At 32.6% G+C, this 22,991-nt stretch overlaps 1 protein-coding gene across 1 annotated transcript in view; it reads right to left on the bottom strand.

Moving 5' to 3' along the window:
* CFAP47 (cilia and flagella associated protein 47) overlaps positions 1 to 22,991 on the bottom strand; it is a gene marked incomplete at both ends in the record, with an annotated part of 367,798 nt that overhangs the window by 212,513 nt on the left and 132,294 nt on the right. Inside the window, 4 exons of the mRNA XM_080718845.1 lie at positions 2,044 to 2,159; positions 6,204 to 6,338; positions 9,046 to 9,162; positions 10,022 to 10,119. Of these exons, the coding sequence (XP_080574971.1) occupies positions 2,044 to 2,159; positions 6,204 to 6,338; positions 9,046 to 9,162; positions 10,022 to 10,119 (466 nt within the window). The remainder of the gene's footprint in view (positions 1 to 2,043; positions 2,160 to 6,203; positions 6,339 to 9,045; positions 9,163 to 10,021; positions 10,120 to 22,991) is intronic.

The following is a 22,991-nucleotide window of genomic DNA, read 5'->3' as shown; positions in this document are numbered from 1 at the left end:
AAAAGCATTTGACAAAATTCAACATCCATTTATGCTTAAAGCATTGCTGAGGACTGTAATAGAAGAAGCACACCTAAATATCATGAAGGCAATACATAATTAGTCCCACAGCTAACATCATATTAAATGGGAAAAATTGTGAGAATGTCCCCTAAAAATAGGAACAAGACAAATATGTCTATTATCGCCGCTTTTTTCAATATAGTACTTGAGACTCTATCCAGAGCAATCAGGCAAGAAAAGGAAATCAAAGGAGCACAAAATAAGAAAAGAAGAACTCAAACTTTCACTCTTTGCAGATGACATGCTTCTATACTTAGAAGACCCAACAAACTCAAATAAAACACTTATAGAACTAATCAACAAATTCAGCAAAGTGTACGGAAGTCATTCTCAGATTCAACTCAATACCCATTAAATTACCAAGGTTATTTCTTACAGATCTAGATAAATCAGTCCTTAAATTCATTTGGAACGACAAAAGACTGAGAATATCGAAAGTATTTCTCAGCAAAAAAAAAAAAATCATGCAGGAGGAATCACAATACCTGACTTTAAACTATACTACAAAGCCATAGTAATAAAAACAGCATGGTACTGTCACAAAAACAGATACATAAAACAATGGAGCATAATAGAAGTCCCCCAAATAAATCTGCATACTTACAGCCAATTGTTTTTTGACAAAGGGGCCAAAAATATATACTGAAAATAAAAATATCCTCTTAACATTTTGTTGGCAAAACTTGTTAACCATATACAGAAAACAATAGAAATAAACCCAATTTTCTCACCCTGAACAAGAGTCAATTCAAGATGGATCAAAGACTTGGAAATCAGATGAGAGACATTGAGGATCCTTGAAAAAGCTATAGGTCCAACAGTGCAATACATAGGCACAGGAAAAAACCTTTCTCAATAAGACCCCAAAGACACAAGAAACTAAAAGGTGGATCAATGTGTCATATTGCATTAAACTGAAGAGGTTCTATACAGAAAAGGAAACTATCAAAAACCTCAACAGAGAGATAACACTATAGGAGAAAATTTTTGCCAAGTACTCCTCCAATAGAGGACTCATATCTAGAATATAAAGAGAACTCAAGAAACCCAGTGCTAAGAAAATAAATAACCCAATAAAAAATGGCCAAGTGAACTAAATAGACACACCAAAAAAGAAGAAATACAAATGGCCAATAAATTCATGAGAAAATGCTCAACATCATTAGCAATCAGAGAGATGCAAATCAAAACTACCTTGAGATTTTGCCTAACTTCAACTAGAATAGCATCATTCAAAACACAAACAACAACAAATGCTGATGAGGATGTGGAAGAGTGGGAACTCTAATACATTGTTGGTGGGAATGCAAATTAGTGCAACCACTTTATAAAACAGTATAGAGGATTCTCAGAAGAATGGGAACAAATTTACCATATCATCCAGCAATTCCACTTCTGGGTATCTACCCCAAACAATGTCTGCATATCTATGTACCTTGCTGCACAATTCACAATTGCCAAACTATGGAAGCAGCCAAGATGAATGGATTACAAAACTATAGAATATGTACTCAATGGAATTTTACTCAGTCATAAAGAAAAACACACATCATTTACAGGGAAATGGATGGAACTGGAGAACATTATGCTAAGTGAGATTATTCAGTTACAAAAAGTAAGAAATTAGATGCTATCTCTAATATGTGGAAGCTAGGGAAAAAAATGGGTCATAGAGGGAACTCTAGATGAAGAAGAAGATGTTATAGATTAACAAATAACTCAAGCTAACTGAGGGGATGGGAGGGGGAAGAGGGAAATGCTCTAATGTACATGTTGTACATTAACCAACATATCAATGTCAACTACTTAGCCAAATGTTGAGAAGGAGGGATGGCAAGGGAAGGGAGCGGGAACTGGGTAAGAGCTAACTGAGTGATGTGTGCATATATTTCTCCACCATCTTCTACCTCATTAAGATGTATGACTACAATGCACTAATAAAACATTTAAAAAATAAATTAAAGTTTAAAAACTATTTACTTTGGAGAAATAGTCACCACATTTCCTGCTTGTGCAAGAGAGAAGTCAGCAGCATCTCTTCCAACAATTGTAGCATTGTACACTAAGGTTTTCAAGCTTGGATTTTTCACAAAAATCTATGTAGAAGTAGAAAGGGCATACATAAGATAATGAATTTAAAAACTATAAAACTATGTTATTTCCTATTTTTACCAAAGGGAGTTATACATTCTGATTATGAAGATATTTATTCTATATGTATAATAACTATAGGTAGCTAAACTTTGTATTTAAAGATAGCAACTCTATCAATTATTTCTAATTTTTCTGAAATGAACAGTAAATAGCTTTCAACAAATAAAATAAGGAGTGCTAAACTACCTTATAATAAAAAATTTAATCACCAAAATTGACAACTCAGAATTAATTTTTAATGTAAAAGGAGTTTATTGGAGTATTTTAAACAAAATACTTACATAATCCAGTTTACAAAAGGGACAATATAAAAAGTATTATAAAGAATCCATGTTTATAAGCAAAGCTCTAGGCTATAAATCAAAGTGTTCTGGTCTAGAAGCAGTAGTCAGTGATGGCTACTTTTCTATTGAACTAAGGACATGAAGATTATAAGAATCAGTTACTTCACTATTATAGAGAATATTTCATGAAAAGTATAAGTTTTCAAAGTGTTTACATAGAATATAATGGGAACAAAAATCAAACAAATCTATTAGGAAAACTAAGAAAGATTTTCTCCCTGATTAATCTCTGGTCAGGCTCCTTTAAACTTAGTTTCAATTAGGTGTCATTGCTGGGAATATTCTCAAGAACCCAATTTTATCAAGAATCTTGTGAAGTCAGTTTAAACTAGACTTCACAGTTTAAACTAAACTTCCTTTTTCTATATCTGATCTTCCTTCATATTGGACCAAATTTCTTATCCTCTGACTTTCCCCAAGTCTTGTCCTGTCTAGACTTTAGTAAGAATCTAGTTAGGCTGGATTAACCAGAATAGCCATTGTCCCTAATGGCTATTCTTAGTTATCCATTCACTGCTACCTATTCATTCTTTGCTATGAATTCCCAGTGAACATTTTCATATTCTGAGTTGAGCTCAATTTCTGTATTTTATTGTAAAACTGCATCATAGTAATCCCTATACCACACTGATCTCCATATTTTCATGTATCTATTGGCCATTTGTATCTCCTCTTTTGCGAAATGCAAGATACATGAAAATATGTTCAATGACTTTAGCAATCAGGGAGATGCAAATAAAAACTACACTAAGATTACATCTAATCCCAATCAAAATGGCAATCATAAAGAAGTCAAATAGCAATGAATGTTGCCAAGGCTGTAGGGAAATAAGCACTCTTCTACATTGTAAACAAGTCCAGCCACTATGGAGATCAGTGTGGAGAGTCATCAGAAAACTGTGAATGGATCCACTATATGATCCAGCCATACCACTCACTACTAGGTATCTTTCCAACGTGGTTAAATCCAGACAACTATAAAATAAATGTATATCTATGTTCATAGCAGCACAATTCACAGTAGCCAAACTATGGAACCAACCTAGGTGTCCATTACCAAATGAATAGATTACAAACTTATGGGAAATAATAATAAAATTCTACTTAGCAATGAATATAATTAAAATTATATCATCTGCAAGAAAATGGAAGGACCTGGAGAACATTATGTTAAGTGAGATTAACCAATCACAGAGAGTGAAAGGTCATATATTTTCTTTAATATGTCTAGGATAGGGAGTTATTAGGATACAAGAGAGAATCCAGATGATGAGGAAAAACTTTAGGGGAGTCAGGGAGGTGGTATAAGAGTAGGGGTGGAGGAAGACTTAGGTTCATTAATAGAAATACTACCATAACATACCAAGGTCAATTTGGGTACTCTGTATTGTAATGGAGGGAAATAGAGAGGGTTGGGCACCAAGAGCATGTGCATGGATGTCATTGGCAATATAAATTACATTTGACATGAGACTATAATGCACCAATAAAAGCACAAAAAAGTTTCTTCTATCCCAATTGCTCTCTATCTTCCACATATGAGAAAACACATGACCTTTCACTTTCTGTGACTTCCTAACCTCACTTAACATAATTTTCTCCAGGTCCATCCATTTTTCTAAATATTTTCCCTTTTTTATTACTGATAATTCTATTGTGTGTATATCTTATATATTGGTAATCCAGTAATCTCTTGATAGACATTTATGAATTTTGCTGCTCTAAACATGGATATGCATGTATCACTGTAATATTCTGATTTCATTCCCTTTGGAAAGATATCTAGGAGTAGTATAGCTGGATCATATGGTGGATCCATTCCAAATTTTCTGAAGAATGTTGACAGTGATCTCCATAGTAACTGAACTAATTTTTAGTCCCATCAACAATGTAGGAAAGTTCCTATTTCCTAACATCCAATATTTATAGTTGTTAAACTTCATGTTTTTCTACTGGCTCCAGGATCCTAGACTTCTATTACTGACACAAAGGTATATCATTTTTTTCAATTCTAGAATCCATTTATTAAGATTTTTTATATTTTGGAGGGTTGATAGGGATGGGAATCATGACATTATATGATTTAAGTCTGTAGTTTATAGGCACTGCCATTTATAGTATTGATTCATAGAGAATAAATACATCAAAGTTACTCAAAAATTTAAAAGTTACCAATTTTATATTTGAAAGTGAAAAGTGATGCTTTTTGTAATTTCAGTTTTATATTTCTTTCATTTATATCTAGTCTTTCAAGAACTTGTCTAATATTTGTAAATATAAAAACTGCATCTTCATGATTTTATATAATATTAAGGAATGAAGAGATTTCTAGTAAAGATATAAATGAGGAAAGAAATCATGATTTAACTTAAATATGATTTAGCTTTAAACATCATAATTAATGTTCATATATAAACATTAGTGTTAACAATAACTTAATTTTTTCAGTGTTATATATCCAAAAGAGGGTTTTCTACATGCCAAACATGTACTCTACCATGGAGAAATATCCCCAGCCAAATACTAACTACTTTTAATAAACTGAAAATAATTAAATGGTATAAAAATACAAATAAAGTATACCAAAATGAGTAGAATTACAAAATAGGTAATAATAGTTAACTGTAATACATCACTGCTAAATAAAATTTAGATCCATACTACCTCATGAAAGATTAAGCAAAACGTGTAATTCTTTTGAAGTTTTGTTTTGAAGCCAAAAGTCATATCCAATATAATTATTGCTCAAGGCTAGTTAGTACTAAAAGTTCCTGAATATCACTGTAGTTATAAAATTAGCATAGTAAATACTGTTCATGAAATTCTCTAGGGTTTTATATCCCTTCTTATGAAAAAATTAAGTAAAAGATGATATTTCAATATTTTCTAATAAAATAATTAAGGAGGAAAATTTTCTTCTAAATTGAACCATCTATTCTGAGACAGGAGTCTGAATTTTTCTTGTTTTTTATTAAATACTTATGAACCATTATTCAACTCATTATGAAGCTACATATATTATCTTGAATAGGTTAAAATTAAAGATCCCCAAGATGTATCTTATGAAGGTAAAATATGGATACATTTTATATCAAAATATGTGATTATCTCCTTCCAATGAAATATGAGGAGGAATACATAAAATAAATTGAGGTAGAAGAAAATATGAATCTTATCAAGGAGGTAAATATCAAATAGGATAATGCCATTTTCATAAAATTAAAATTAAAGTAATCATTTTCTTATAGATGAAAATTATTATAAAGCAAATATTATCCTTTTCATTCCTCTAAATTTTTTAATTGGAAGGAATAACAGCTGGCAAGGCTTGTAATTTTTTGTAGTATTGGAAAGTAACAGGGGCACTTAACCATGAAACTAAACCCCTAGCCTTTTTATTTTTTATTTTGAGACAGTGTCTTACTAAGTTGACCAGGGTGGCCTTAAACTTGTGATCCCCCTACTTAGTCTTCTCCAGTAGCTTATTTTACAGAAATTCACCACCATACCCAGCAAGGATTATTCAATTTTAATAAAACTATATTACATTAGTACTTGATGTAAATGTTGGAATGGGAAAGAAACATATAAAATCCCAATTAAGTAATTTTATGTGTATTTTGATCCCAGAGATACCCTTACCTGTCCCATCACAGTGTCATATAGAGTGCAATGAAAGGGTATCACCTTCTTGGGAAGGTATGTAGGAAGCCTTTCATACATGTAGACACAAAACATAAGCATTAGGATTGGATTTGGGTCACAGATGTCAGTAGCCTAGTTTCAAAGAATAAAAATATAAATTAGAAGATATGTGGATAAAATATACCAAGAGAGAACAAGTTTAATATAACAATTAATGAATTACTTTAAAATATTTTTAAATGCTTGTAATGGATAATGACACTGAAATATAGCTTTAGAAAACAGTATATAATTCTGAAACAAAAGAGTTTAACCTAAGTGCTTAAAATGAATCAGAAATATTCGGATCAGAATCCTGACCTCATAGGCTCAAGAACTTCAAAGAAGTTAGTCAAATCTCAGAAGAACACTATTCACTAGAAATAATGAATGGAATGAGTATGATACCATTTCTGATTTGAACTATCACATAGTACAGTAAAGGAGAAACAAGTAGACAAACTACTGAAGTGAAAGTTGGCAATATATTTTCAAGCAAAAGCCCATGATAGGAAATAGCACATAAAATAGATTCTTTTTCAAAATAAAGAATAAAAAAGGGCTGGTTTTGTAGCTCAGACATAGAATGACCTTGGGTTCAACCCCCAGTACCAGAAAAAAAAAGTTCTTAAAGAATGCAAAACACCTAAAATCCCAGATACTTGAGACACTTAGGCAGGAACCAGCCTACACAACTTAGTGAGATTCTGTCTGACAATATTTTTTAAACAAAAGGCTGAGAGTGTAGCTCAGTGGTAGGGCCTATCAAGTGTCAGGTTTCAATCCCCAGTGCTGAAAACCAAAAATTCTTGTATTTTAAATATTTTGTGTCTGATGGAAGGGAGGAAGAATATTCTATAGGAAAGGCAAAGCACTATAGAGTAAGCATATAGAAAAGCATAGTGTATGTTCAGAAAATAAAGGACAATTTGGATCATGCATAAGGTAAGAGGGATAAGAAGCGAGAGAAAATATTAATGAGTCTCAGGGTTTCATTGTAGAAGTCCTGGATGCCAGGGTGGTTAGAAATATCAGTTCAGGCAGAGTAAGTATAGAGTACTTGGGAAAGATTTTACCCAGAATATGTAATAAATCATAATGCAGAAAATGAAACTACACAGATAGCAAGATAAATTAGTGATGCTTTTTGGAATTGATTTGATATAAAATTCAAAATTGCAGAGGAATAATAACCAGGACACAATATATCCAAATCATAAGCAAAAGATAAAGAGTAAAATCAGAAGCAGAAAAATTTAACACTTCATGGGGTGCTTGTGATCTCTCAGAAAATAAAGATGGTAGTAGTGGGGATTTGTATTTACAGCAAGAAAATATTGGAATTGGTTAGAGTCAGGCATCCAAAGGCATACAAAACACCACTAATAAGTAAGCAATGCTGTTATTGACAATGTATAGGGTGCTCTTTGCACTTCCATGAAAAGGAAATGAAGATCTTCTATGACTTAATCACATATTTTCAAGTTAGTAACTTGAAATGATCTTGTTCTGGCCTGGAAATGCAAATAGCATGAGTTGAGATCTAATATATTATACAGTTCATTCTGAGATTCAGCAGCATTTTCCAGAGAATAATGACAGCCCCTCTGGTCATCTACTAGTTCACATTTTGCAATACACTCTTGTCCTTGGAAGAAGAAAGAGTTTTTTCTTTCTTATTTTGCCAATTAGGAGTAAGGCTGGTTAATGAAGGTGCCTACAAAGGGAGATTGAGAGAAAAAAAAAAAAAAGAAGTGGCATTCCTTTATAAGGTAGAAAGTTGCTTGAGAACATGATTTGAGGGAAATCTTGGAAATATAATAGGATCCCAAAGTTTCTTATCAATATCTATGGTCAAGTATGCTTCAGTAAACATAATATTAAACAACAGATAAAGGAAAATGATTCAAGGTGAGAACAAAATTGAAAACAAAATAGTTTAATTCTCACATTCAATTTGGAAGCACAAGAAGGCACAGTTCAAAGTGGAGAATAGGTTCCTATTGAGCCATGTGATTTGAATTAGCATATGAAGTTATCCCTAGAGGGCTATCTAGGGAGAAGGAATATATGTTTATTGGAGAAAAGGGGAACACTATTCACAAAACACTCTGGTCTAGGGTCTAGGGCCAATGCCAATAAGATTTAATTTTCTACAAATTATACATAGAAATCTAAAAATGACTCCAAACATTAATCTTTGAAAAATATATAATTGTATAAAAATCTAGTAAATTGTTAAATTAAAAATATGTTTAACTTAATGGAAAACATGTGTATCTGAGTAATGAGACACTGAAATTATGAATGAACTAAAAATGCCTTCTTAACTTCATTATACATTTAAATGAAAATAAACTAAAACATTAAATTTTAGTCAATCCTAGGTTTAACAAGGCAAATCCTCTTCTCTCAGCCTCCCAAGGACTGGAATGATAGGCATGTGCTAACAAGCCCAGATTAATCCATTCTTACAACATGGGTAATGCTAATAATGTACTAAAGTTTCATTCTTGTGATTTCAGACACCTGGACTAGATATTCTTTTTATTATGCAGTTAGATGAATGCATTTACTAAAGTCATTACATTATATATAGGATCAAATAATAATATCTATTATGTTTTTTAAATTCCAATAGATTTATGTAGTCATAATTCATTTTCTATACTTTAAAAATAACCTATAAAGTCTTTCAATTCATATTTAAAACCTATGAACAAAACAATATTATAAAGTAGTAAACAAAGGAAAGAAACTCATAAAATATGCATATAAGATGTGATATGAAGGCACTCACCTGTATGTTCATGTTAAAGCCAATTTCACGAAGACTATTTATAACAATAAGGCAATTGTGAAGATATTGTTCAGGACATTTTGGTTTTGTGTACATATTTATAAAATGAGACTCAATCTGTATCAAAAAACAATCAAAACTTTTATTAATGGAATTAAATTAAATTAAGTGTTCTATGTAGCGTATTAAATTTTTTTATTTCTTTCTTTTTTCTTTTTTTCTTTACGGGTCTGGGAATGGAACCCAGGGGCATTCGACCTCCGAACTACACCCCTGCCCTACTTTTTTATTCTTTTATTTTGAAACAGGGTCTCACTGAGTTGTAAAGGGCCTCACTAAGTAGCTGAGGCTGTCCGCGAACCACGATCCTCCGGTCTCAGCCTCCCGAATGCTGGGATTACAAGTGTGTGCCAACATGCCTGGCTTATTACATTTTCTTAAAAACTGAATTTATAATAATAGATTATTGTAACCAAATTACAAGAACCAAAAGGGGAAGTACTAGTATTAACATTTCTATTTTTATATATTTATTGGTGCATTGTGGTCTCACATCATAGCATAGTTCACGTTGATGGTGACATGTATGCACATAGTATTTTGTGGGCTTTCTCAGGCTTCCTTCCCACTCTTCCCTCTCCCATATAAGGTTTTGAGATTGACACTGGTATTCTTATCTACATGCACACAGTCAATGGAAGTGATTCCTTTATTCATCTTCCCTCGCCCCAACTCCTTCCTCTAGATCACCTCCCTGGTTCTACTGGAGGTTCTCTTCCATTATCTAAAGTCCCTCTCGTATCCAGATTTCTCCCTAGCTTTCATATATGAGAGGAAAATATGACCCTCAACTTTTGTGACTAATCTCACTTCATATAATGTTCTACAGGCCATAATTTTAATTCAAGATAAGTCATTTAAAATTGTAGAATATATACTTCAAATTATAATCACCATATATTCTCAAATGACTTACCAAAAATGGGCAATAGGCTGCCAACTGTGCTGCGAAAACAAGACCATCTATAAGGTCCTTGTCAAAATTTACTATCCATCTCTCAGCAGGAATAACACCTATTTAAAAGAAGAAAGAGTTCATATAACAATAATTTACTTTGCTAAAAGATCTTATAGAGTAGCACACACTTGTAAATCCCAGTATATCATATGATACTATAGAACAGTACAAATTATTTTGTTTTGTAGTACTGGAGATTCAAACTGGGAACATTCTATCTTGAACTACACCCCTAGTCCTTTGTTGTTTTGAAAATAAATTTCTGGGGCTGGCCTGAAACCTGATATACTCAGCCTCCCAAATACTGGTATTATAAGCATGCACCACCATATCCAGCCTATAATTTATTTTTATAAACACATAAATACCATAGTCATTATCTATTGCTTGCCATTGTTCACTTTCTCCTTACAGAAAACAAATCTGATGTTTTTATGGATATTCCTATTCTAGACATGTCATAAACCTTATATACCTGGGAACTCATCTGATAATCATGTTTAATTCTTTGTTTATATCACTGGTTTTTGTCTGCTTTTTATTTTGAAGATTTTTGAATATGTACCATGAAGAATAGCACGTGATACTCTTCAAGTTAATATTTTATTAGTACATTATAATTATTTATTCTGATAATAGTAGAATTTATTATGAAATATTTGTATCTTCACACAACATAATTTTATCAGTATACATCCCCTATCTCTCTCCTCTTTCCTTCCCCTGGGCCCAGTCATCTACTATACAGGTTTATCATCTATATTAACTAGAATATTCCTTACAAAAAGGTTATTATATACAATATACAAAAGGGTTAATTCATTTAATGATTCATATATGTATTTTTCATTAAAAAGTATAAAATGGGAATTCTGATAATAGAAGCGAGCGATGGGTAGAATAGTTGAAAAGGTTCTGTGGAGAATGGATAAAATAGGCTTCAGGACTAAAAAAAATCAAATACTGCTAGTTTCATATATGAAGTGATCACTACCAATCTCATTAACATGTGTAGGGAAGGGGATGTGGGGAGAAATTTTGGATGTGGAGGGAAACACATTGATCAATTCTCCCCTTTGAAAGAATTGACTTGCATGTTTTTAAAATACATAGTACACATTTAATTACATTTTAAATCACTTCTGTAATATAACATATGCTTCAATACAGAAATAAGTCAACTTGTTTCTAATGGTAGTTAAATTATAAAGATAGCCGGGCATGGTGGCACACTCTTGTAATCCCCGTGCTTGGGAGGCGGTAACAGGAGGATAGCGCAGGTTTGAAGCCAGCCTCGCTGGCTTAAGATACCCTGTTTCCAAATAAAAATATTAAAAATAGGTCTGCTAGTGAAGCCTGGAGGTAGAATGGTTTCCAGGAAACCCAGTACCACCAAAAAAATATTATAAATATAAGTAAACTTCAGAAAGTCATAAGCTGCATACAGCAATTATAAGATCTGTCATGTGAAACTGAAAATTTTATATGATACTTGGTGGAACTTTCATACAAATGATCATTAAGATGAAAAAAGGGAAGGATATTTAGTATCAATGTATAATTGCTATTGAAAAAGAATGAAACATGAGGAAGAGATAAGACAAATATAAAAAATAAAAATGAAATAATTTTAGAATTCACAAATGGGAGAACATATATAATAATTTATAAATAAAATGTTGGTAATATTTATTTAATTTGATGAAAAGCTTTACTTTCATAATAATGTGTTACAAAAGAACTCAAGGGACAAATGAAAATAAGAATATTACTATAATAAACAATTTGTTATTTAAAAATCATAACAATATACAGAGAACTCAAGAAACTCAACACTAAGAAAACAAAGCATCCAATAACAAAATGGGCAAGTGAACTAAATAGACGCTTCACAAAAGAAGAAATTCAAATGGCCAATAAATGCATGAAAAAATGCTCAACATCACTGGCAATCAGAGAGATGCAAATCAAAACTACCCTGAGATTTCACCTAACTCCAACTAGAATGGCAATCATTCAAAACACAAACAACAACAGATGCTGGGGAGGATGTGGAGAAGTGGGAACTCTAAGACATTGTTGGTGGGATTGCAAATTAGTGCAAACACTTTGCAAAACAGTATGGAGAATCCTCAGAAGAATGGGAACAAATCTACTATTTGATCCAGCAATACCACTTCTGGGTATCTACCCAAAAGAAAGGAAACCAAACTACCAAACTAATGCATGTGTATCTATGTTCATAGCTGCACAATTCACCATATCCAAACCATAGAACCAGCCAAGATGTCCATCAACAGATGAATGAATTACAAAACTGTGGGATATGTACACAATGGATTTTTATTCAGCCATTAAAAAAAACTGAATTACATCATTTTCAGGGAAATGGATGGAACTGGAGGACATTATGTTAAGTGAGATTAGTCAGTCACAAAAAATAAGAAATCAGATGCTTTCCCTAATATGTGAGAGTTAGGGAGAAATGGGTCATAGGAGGAACTCTAGATGAAAAAGGAAATCCTATAGAGGAGCAAACAAGACAACCTAAAGGAGGAGAAAGGAGGGGGGAAGAGGAAAATCTCTAAAACACACAATGTACTTAAACGTATCGAAGTCAACCACTAAGCCAAGCAAGAGAAGAAGGATCAGGGAGGAAATTGGGTGGGAATTGGGTAGGGGTTAAATCAGTGATGTGTACATGTCTGTACACACAAGTTTTTTACCCCAATATGATGTATGAATATAATGCATCAATAAAAAATTTTAAAAATCATCACAGTAGTTTTACTAATGGTTTTGCTAATGAATTCTACAGAATTCAAGAAACAAGCAAATGTTTCTCTTACAGTAACTCCTTCAAGAATACCAAAGATGGAATGTTTTCCTAGAAATTGTTTGAGGTTTACATAAAATGTGAAGTGCAAAAAAAATTATAGACTATTCACTCAGGTAACATGAGGCAATTAATTATCACTAATATATCAGATGAACAATATGATTAAAATTGAGTTTTCAAGCTTAATTAATATTTAAAACCAAAGATAATTTATCAAATTAAATATATATTTAGTAAAATTTCTAATATTATTAACATTTCTCATAAAATTTCTGAAAAACTGAGAGGAGGAGATAACTTTCAGAACGTAATGCAAATAATTTGCTAAAACATTCTACAGTAAATATTATAATGATTAAGTATTAAATGTAATTTTTAAGAGTGAAAATTTTATGTATAAGGTCAACAATATTAATAAAAACTTAGAAAATATCTGTTAATATCTCAATTTCAACAAGTACCTAAGACTTATAAAGGTATAACAAATATGCCTCAAATATCAATTTTACAAGGAGAATAATTTAGAACAGCTTTCAAACTCTTCAACATCTCATTCACTTTGAGAACAGAAAAATATTAGAGCCAAGCAAAGCAATTTATTTAAAGGGAAGGATTGATCAGGCTGATCTCAATTTTTTAAAGCTATTTTACATATGTAACACAATGGAATACTGTCCAGCTTTCAAAGAAAAATTAAAAAATAAATAAAATGTTATACTTAGTTGCCATTCATATATAAATAAAATATTTACAAAGAGACCTAAGTTACTAGAGATCTTTAAAGTGATAATTAGAAAAATATTTATAAAATTTAGCAATATGATAGTTGAATAAAAAAGTTATTTAAGATATATTTTGTACCCAGACACTTGACTGAATTTGTCAATCATTTTTTAAGCCTTTTGGTTGAGTTTGTTGGGTCTTCTAAGTATAGTATCATGAAGCTTTTCTGTATACTAACCATAAATTCACTTAAAATATAATCCAAGAAACACTTCCACTCATGATATCTCACAAAAAAATACTTAGGAATAAACCTAACCAAGGAGGTAAAAGACCTCTACAAGGAAAAATATAAGGCACTGAAAAAATAAATAGAACTTAGGGGATGAAAAGACCTTCCATGCTTTTGGGTGGGCAGAATAAATGTCATCAAAATGGCCATAGTACTTTTTACTACAAATATTTATCTCACATGGTATCTCTACACTGTATAATTTTACACATTTTTTCTAAATATGCCCATATTAGGAATTTTAGGGGTTTTTTTTTGGGGGGGGTAATAGGGATGGTACCCAGGGGCATTCTACCTCTGAACTACACCTATTTTTTATTCTTTATTTTGAAACAAAGTCTCACTAATTTGCCAAGGGCCTTACTAAGTAGCTGAAGCTAGCTAGCCTCGAACCTACAATCCTCCTGTCTCAGCCTCCTAAATACTAGGATTATAAGTGTGTGCCTGGCTTGGGATATCAAAGTTCACTATGCATCCAAATCACCTAAAAAATTACTTCTAAAAGATTCCCATGTCCTGGGAGCATTCAAAAGATTAAATTTTAATTGACCTGGGGTAGGGTTTAATAATTGCTTTTTATTCCCAAGGTGATTCCAGTTTGCTTTTATTCTTGGAAAATCATTGTTATCAATGAAAAAAAAAGATAAAAGTCTCTCTCCATCAAGGAATTAGTGGCAACATTGCACAAAATTTTAAGTTAAAAGGCCTATGATTAATGCTTTGAGAAAGAAGCCTCACACAGTGACAATTAACATGAGACTTGGAATAAAGTACTTAATTTCAACTACCAGTTGCACCCTTTCCTAGAAAAATAAACCATTTTGCTTTAGTTTATTATTAAATAATATTAATATTTAACTATCTGATAATGTTGCTAATGTTGACCAGCAAATAAGCAAATGTATGTAAAATACTGGAGTCAAACAATAATTAATATAACAGTAGAAGAATCAATGTATATTTATTTGTGTTTATGATCTATATATTAAAATACAAATTTATATAGGGATGTGTATGTACCTATGTATGTCCTTACAATTCCATTTTTATTTATTTTTATTTCTCAAATTTTTTTCAATTCAGTGAGCAACTAAGGGTTTATTCCAACCACAAAATAATGGAATTTTACTTTATCAACTTATGAAATTGCTGTGAGTGATAAAAATTTTCACCTGCCACTAAACTCATTTAAAAGGCCCATCCAGCTGACTTTTTTTCTACTAGAATTTAACTGATAAGATAGAAAGGATTTTAGTTCTTGTTCATTACTAACTCTCTTATAATCAGAACAGTCCTAAGCATAAAAGTCACATTTAATAACTATTTGTTTTGAAAACAGCATTTTAGTGGTTTCTCTGCTTATTAGAATTTTTAAAAATAAATCTTTCACACAAAGATCAAATAAAATTCCACTTATTTTTCTGCAAACTATGTTATGTTCTTGGTTTTTATGGATATTAATTTAATGCATTCAGAATTAATTTTGTGTATAGAGTATATAGTGAGGAATTAATTTAACATTAATTCATAAGTGTTGGCCAATTGACATAGCACTAGTTAATGAATAAACTAATATTTATTTGTGATTTTGAAATACTAGTTTCATCATACTAAATTCCATTATATATTTTCAGTTCCCCCAAGTTACTTTTTATATTTACTGAAATTGTGAATATTCCTGCTATTAAAATAATTTTCATTGTAATAATATATTTTACTGTTTCTACATATTAAATTTATCAAATTTTTATTAAAACTATGGCAGCACCAGAAACAGGTGAATAAAGTAAACTGTATTAAAACTCAGTGGTAGAGATGGAAAAGAGAGTTTGAGATTACAATGTATTAAACTATAATAAAGAAAAAAGTTAAAGAAAAATACTACAAACTGAAAATATTGAATGCTTGACATCTCTAGTCTTTAAGAAATACAACTTACACCCAAATGACATACCAGTCCACACTACCTAATGACTATAATAAAAAGACATATAGCCATGCATTTAGTTGTAGATATAGTCCCATTAATGATGATTATTAATATAAAAATATACAGCCAACTGTGGGTAATAATTTGGATGTTCTTTGATATAAAACATTCAATTATCAAATAACTCAAGAATTCTGATTCTAATGCAAACACTCAGCTAAATGACAAAGGTATGGCTACAAAAATATTACACATGTTTATAGAAATATAATTTATTATTGTCCGAAGTGGAAAAATACAACTATTCATTAACTGATTAGTGAACTAAGACCATATAACATAGACATTTAATGGAATATTATTTCACAATGAAAATAATGAGTCACTGATCTGTGCTATAGCATAAAAGAACATTAAAAATTATAAACTAAGTAAAACAAAGCAGTCACAATAATTTCATTTGTATGAAATGTTGAAATGTACTTTTGAAGTTGACACATGATGATCACAGGTCTGAGGCCAGCCTCAACAAGGCAAAAATGGAGACTCTCTGAAACCTAGTGATACTCAGTTTCAAAAAAAAGTTTTTAACGAGATATGGGTGTAACTTGGATATAAAATGCCCCCAAGTTCAATCCCCAGTATCACAAAAAGGAAGGAGGAAGAAAGGAAGGAAGAAAGGAAGGAAGGCAGGCAGGCAGGCAGGCAGGCAGGCAGGCAGGCAGGCTATTCAAAATAGGTATATCCACAATGACACAAGGTAGATTCATATTTTACTGCCTTGTGGAATAAGGAAATGTTAGTGGATACATGCCATTTCCAATCATCTGTGGGGAAATAATAAAAATGCTCTAAAATTAAACTGTCTTCATTTAACAATTTTATTAATAAACTAGAAAAAAATTAAGTCATGTACTTTAAATTACTTGTGTGGTATTGGGATTATATCTCAATAAACTATTATAAACATTGATATGTTATGACTCAGTAGTTCTAGGCATTTACTTTACAAAAATTAAAACAAGCCAGGCATGGAGGTTCATACCTGTAATGTCAGTACTTGGTAGGCTGAGACAGGAGGATCACAGGTTCTAGAGTAGCCTCAGAAATTTTGTGAGGCCCTCCAAAACTTAGTGAGATAGTTCTCAAATAAAAAATAATATAGCTGGACATGGTGGAGCACACTTGTAATCCCAGCATTTTGGGAGGCTGAGACTGGAGGATCGCAGTCTGCAGACAGCCTCAGCTACTTAGTGAGGCCCTCTGTAACTTAGTGAGACCCAGTTTCAAAATAAAGGATAAAAAATAGGGCAGGGGGTGTAGCTCAGAGGTTGAATACCCCTGAGTTCCAACCTCAGAACGGAAAAAAAATTATATATATATATATACACACACACACACACATATACAGAGGGAGGGAGGGAGGGAGGGAGAGAGAGAGAGAGAGAGAGAGAGAGAGAGAGAGAGAGAGAATGAAAGAGAGAGCGAGCGAGCTGAGGGTATAGCTCAGAGGTAAAATGCCCCTGGGTTTAGTTTCTAGTACCAAAAAGAGAGAAAAATATCTATAAAATACTTATATTTACATACATGTTATTGTTTTATCCATAATATTAGCAAGATGAAAAAATATATCAATCTGTTTAGAAAACATGAATTTTAGAATACACATAATGAATTCAGAAACACATGCAATTACCAAATTCAAGACCAAAAACTCCCTTCTCCTTAAAAGAGAAAAAAAGTTTTCTTTTAATTATCAGTACTTTAATATTCCAGAATTTAACACTGATTTCATAGTTCTTAACCTTTAAGACCTCAATCGATTCTGAGTCAGTCAATACTGACTCACTATGGAGTCAGGCTAGCGAATATCACATAACAGGTTATTTTCTCTATTCTCTGAAATGGGGAAAGCACTAAGGTATAAACTAAAAGAAGAAAGATTTTAATATTGATCATTTTATTTCAGTAAATATTAGGAAACAATGACTGCTAATTTATGCCTTTTAAATTATATACTTTCATTCATTTTCAAATGTTAGTTGTAATTAAAGCAATGATTTGTTATTTCTTACAGGATTTAATGGCTCATTAAGATGAAATCATGATTAAAACATAATTCTTAATGCTTTTTATTTGGCGACTTTGATGAATAGGAGAAAAATACCTCCTGACCTCTGAGAGCTTGCTTGGTACTATCAGCTAGCTTTGACATTGCTAGAAGCTTATTTTATTTTATTTGATGGATAAAGTCTCACAAAACTCCAACATCATTCATGTTCACTGTGTCATGGTTATGAAGTGTTCAAGAGTATGAACATTTAATAATCTTGTCTAAGCACAAACAAAAGCAAACTCATCATGCAAACTACAAAATAACAAACATCCGCTTTCTCTCTGGTCAACCTTCTCTACTGATGATTCAAGCAGTTACTATTACTTCTTTAATAACCATAGAATTTGACTTATTTTAAACTTCCTCTCTCTAGATAACATTTGTTAAATTAATCATAGAATTATCACTGTTTCTAATGCATCCAATCATGGTGAAGTACTGCTTCCTTGAACTTTCTTCACATTTACCTAATCATTGCATATATCTTTTGTTTTCATAATATTATGCATATAATGTTATATATGCAACAATATACATAATCTTATGTGTTTTATCTTACATCTTTCATAGCTTTTACTGTGAGATGTCCCATGGATGATCATACTCTGTAAGTTATCTTGTTATAATAACCATTAAATGAATCTTGTTCAACTACAGTTGACTTCCCAATGGTCTTTGGGGTGAATCAAAACTGTATAGGTATGAATGTGTGTGTGTGTGTGTGTGTGTGTGTGTGTGTGTGTGTGTGTGTGTGTGAGAGAGAGAGAGAGAGGGGGGGGGGGAATGGATTTAGCTGGTGAATATTAACATCTTTCATTTTATAAGACGCATGATTATTGCCTTGGCTCACCATGATTTATTGAGCCAAGTTGTTAAAATACTGGAAAGAGTTTAACTCTTAGTTCTCAAATTAGTTTTCCCTGCTTGGCATATCCATGAATTTAGTCCTAAGCTTCACACTAATTATGAAATCTATGTACTGACTGTCACACTACTAAATTAAAACAGCCTAAATATAACATCAGATGCTATGAAACACTATGTGCATGTATGTCCCTATAAATCTAAACTTTGTTATATGAGACTATAATACACTATAATACACTAATAAGAGTATATTAAAAAAGAATATCATATTATGAAATGTCCATCATCTTTGTACTTTTAAATCTTGTAGTGCCAATAAAAATATGCAAAACTGAAACCTAAAGGAATAATTGGCAACTTTTTATAAATAATTACAATTTTCTGATTTTTTTTAATTTTATTTTATTGGTGCACTGTATTCATACATCATAGTGGGATACAAACTTTTGTAGACATACATGCACACATCTCCCAGTCAGCCCCCACCCGATCCCCACCCCATTCTCTCCCCATCCCTCCTTCCCATGCTTGGCTTAGTGGTTGACATCTAGTATTATAGCAATTTATCCAAAATTAAAAATGATAATCTCACATAACAGTTTCATTTGTCTGATACCAAGCGTTTGATGATTTAAAGATAGCATTTCAATATTTCTTTTTGCTTTCTTTCTTACTAGAGCATATTTTTTTCTGTTTTTTTAGGTGAAACTATCATATATTTATATATTTATTTTTCAGAAAAAAATCTATCCTAATATGGAATATGAATTCTAGATACCCAAAACGATCTTGAAAAAGAACAAAGCTAGCAGATATATATTTTCTGATTTCAAACCATATAAAGCTACAATAATTGAAACAGTGTAGTACTGTTCTAAAGGCAGATATATAGACCATTGGAGTTAAATACAAGCCTAGAGCTAAATTCTTCCCTATATTGTCAAGTTATTTTTGACAAGGTTTCCACGAACATTTGGTGGTGGAAATAATAATCTTTTAACTAAATATTGTTGAAAAATAATAATTACATGGAAAAGAATAAAATTGGACCTTTACCTAATCCCATATACAAGTATTAACTCAAAATAGATAAAAGACCTAAATATAAATCTTAAGACTATAAACTTTTAGGAGAAAATCTGGGTCATAAAACCTCACAACATTGAAATTGGCAGTGATTTCTTGGATATGATTTCAATGGCACAGGCAACAGAAGAATATACAAACTCCCTAAAAAATAAAAGAAAATATTGTATATCCAAAGACAATGTAAACAGAGTTAAAAGTTACTAATAGAATTGGATAAAATATTTCCAAATGCTATATCTGAAGGTATATTAATATTCCAACTAGAAATCCTAAAAATTAACAACAATAAAGGCAAACAATACAACTTAGAGATAGGTAAAAGACTAACATAAATAATGAATCTCCACAGATAACCAATCTTAGTTGTCTGTTGGATGGAAACTCTTGATTCTCTGGTTCTGGTGAGTGTTATCTATTTCTTCTTTGTAGTTAATCTCTTTGAGTATTTTCTCTAGCGCTGGTTTTGAAGACATAAATTCCTTCAGTTTCTGTTTGTCATGGAAGCTTCTTATTTCTCCATCTAATTTGATAGAAAGTTTTGCTGGATAGGAAATTTTTGGCTGGAAGTTGTTTTCTTTCAGAGTTTGGAATATGTTACTCCAAGCCCTTCTGGCTCTCATGACTTGGTTTGGGAAGTCTGGAGTGATTCTAATTGGTTTGCCTCTGAATGTCACTTGGCCCTTTGTTTTTGTTGCCTTTAAGATTCTCTGCTTGGCTTCCACATTGGTCATTTTGACAATTATATGGCGTGGGGATCCTCTTCTCCGATCCTGTCTAAAGGGAGTTCTATAAGTTTCCTGGATCTGTGTATCAACCTCTTGCTCTATATTTGGAAAATTTTCTGCTATTACTTCCTTGAAGAGATTGTTGATCCCTTTGGTATCACTTTCTTTTCCCTCCTCTATTCCAATTATTCTTAGGTTAGCTCTCTTAAGATGGGCCCATATTTCTTCAATGTCAGATTCCTGCTGTTGGATATTTTTTTCTAGATTAGAAACTATGCATTCATTTTTGGATTGCTCATCTTCTAAGAGCGAGATTCTGTTCTCCATGTGGTCTAATCGGTTGTTTGTGCTTTGAATTGAGGCCTTTACTTCATTAATTGCATCCTTTATCTCTTTTTGGCTCTCTCTGAGTTCTTTTCGAAGCACCTCTATTATTTCTACAGTTATTTTCCTGATTTGATCTTCTAGAAATCTCTGATTTTCTGTTTTATCAGGTTCTGATGTTGTGGGGTTGTGCACATTCATTACTCCAGTGTTATTCCTCTTTCCCATGATTTCAGAGGTTTGTGCCTTCTCTGGGTTCTTCCCTTGGGTCACTATGGCTTCACTTAAGGTGCTCTGGATCTCGAGTCTGTATTATCTCAGACCCCACTACTCCTTTACTGGGTTGTATCACAGAGTCTCCGACCCAGGGAGTCGATAGAGGCTGCTTTAAACTATGGGGGGTGCCAGGTTGCACGTTCTCCTATGGTGTGATATCTCTGCCACCACCACTCCCTCACTGGGTCAAGTCCCAGGAGGCCCAATACTGCGATTTCTCCTCTGTGGCCCGCAATTTGACTCACTGTTCTTGAGTACGCAGATGTAGCTGTACTGGACTCGGTGAATTCACTGCTGCTGCTGCCGCCGGTGGCAATATGGCGCCTCTGCCACGCCCTCGGCCATGAGGCTGGCGTATTTTTTCTTCTATGGTTTTGATTTCCACTCTGAATCCCTGCAGCGTGTGCTGAGCTCAGCCACTGGGAGCTTTAAATGCTGTCTGCGCCGAAAGATCCCGCCTGGCTGTTCCACAGCGGCTCTCCTGGCTTGCTGTAGCCGTCCGTTGAGTTCGCCGCTGCCGCTGGCAGTATGGCGCTGCTGCCGCGTCCTCGGGCGCGTGTGTCTCCTCTGTGGCCCTGAGCTTTGTTCTCAGTCCGCTTTCTCTCTGGAGCCTGGTGGTTTTTTTTGTTTTTCTGGTGATGGTGTTTTCTGGCTATGAAAGGCGCTCTTTTTGTGGTAATGGAGCTTGGTTGTTAGCGGGACTTAGATACAGATGATAAACACCAACACCTACAGATTTAAGTTCTTAACATAACGTTAGTTTTAAGAATAGATTATATTACTAAAAGGTTACAATCTGCCAAACATCTAGTGAATATTGTTGAGCTTAACAAACTATTACAAAACAAACAAATTGAATTTTACTCAGAAATCAGAGGCTATTTTAAATGGTACATAATGTAAAATATAGTGTTACAAAGCATATTTATAAGTTTTCATTCCAACAGTATTTTTTATTTATAATAGCTAATAAAAATAATGCTGGGAGCGCTGGGTGTGGTGGTGTATGCTTGTAATTCCCGCACTTGGGAGGTGGTGACAGGAGGATTGCACAGGTTCGAAGCCAGCCTCACTGACTTAAGAGATCCTGTTTCCAAATAAAAATATTAAAAAATAGGTGTATGGGAGTGCAGCCCGGAGGTAGAAGGGTTTCCAGGAACCCCAGTATCACTAAAAAAATGCTGGGATCAGTGTAAGTTAGTAATAGTATGGCAAGTTCCTTTGAACAGATAATTCAAAATAATCTAATTTCAAGATTTTGTTGAGGATAGTTAAAGTCCGTAGTCTGTCAAAAATTCCACTTTATACTAAAAATTGGTATTTCTCCTCTTAGAGTCACCAGGTGATTATGAAATGATAAAATTTCCATTAGCTATCCAATGCAGCAGTTGAAGAAAAGGATCCAAAGAAATGAGATAAAAGATACTCTATCACAGGCAAAACCTGTTGAAGAAGATACTGTCACTAAGATCTGGAAATATGGTTTATTAGTGAAAAAAGTTTACTACACTGTAATGTTAATGATAAAATAGCTTAAAAGCACACAATACAAAGAAATATCAGAAGTAGCTTGGCATATAAGAGCAAATTTACCTACAGACAAGTACTGCCCTGTATTTACATGAGACTGATTTATTATGTGAAAAATACTTTTTGATTTTCACAACTTTTAGAAAAATGCCATGAGATTTCAAACACAGGATGGGTCTCTTTTTCTTTTTCTGTTTTCAAAAATGTTTTCCAATCA

This window comes from Muscardinus avellanarius (genome assembly GCF_963383645.1).
Source record: "Muscardinus avellanarius genome assembly, chromosome: X".
In the NCBI taxonomy this organism is placed as follows: domain Eukaryota; kingdom Metazoa; phylum Chordata; class Mammalia; order Rodentia; family Gliridae; genus Muscardinus; species Muscardinus avellanarius.
This window is presented reverse-complemented; position numbering and strand designations above follow the sequence as displayed.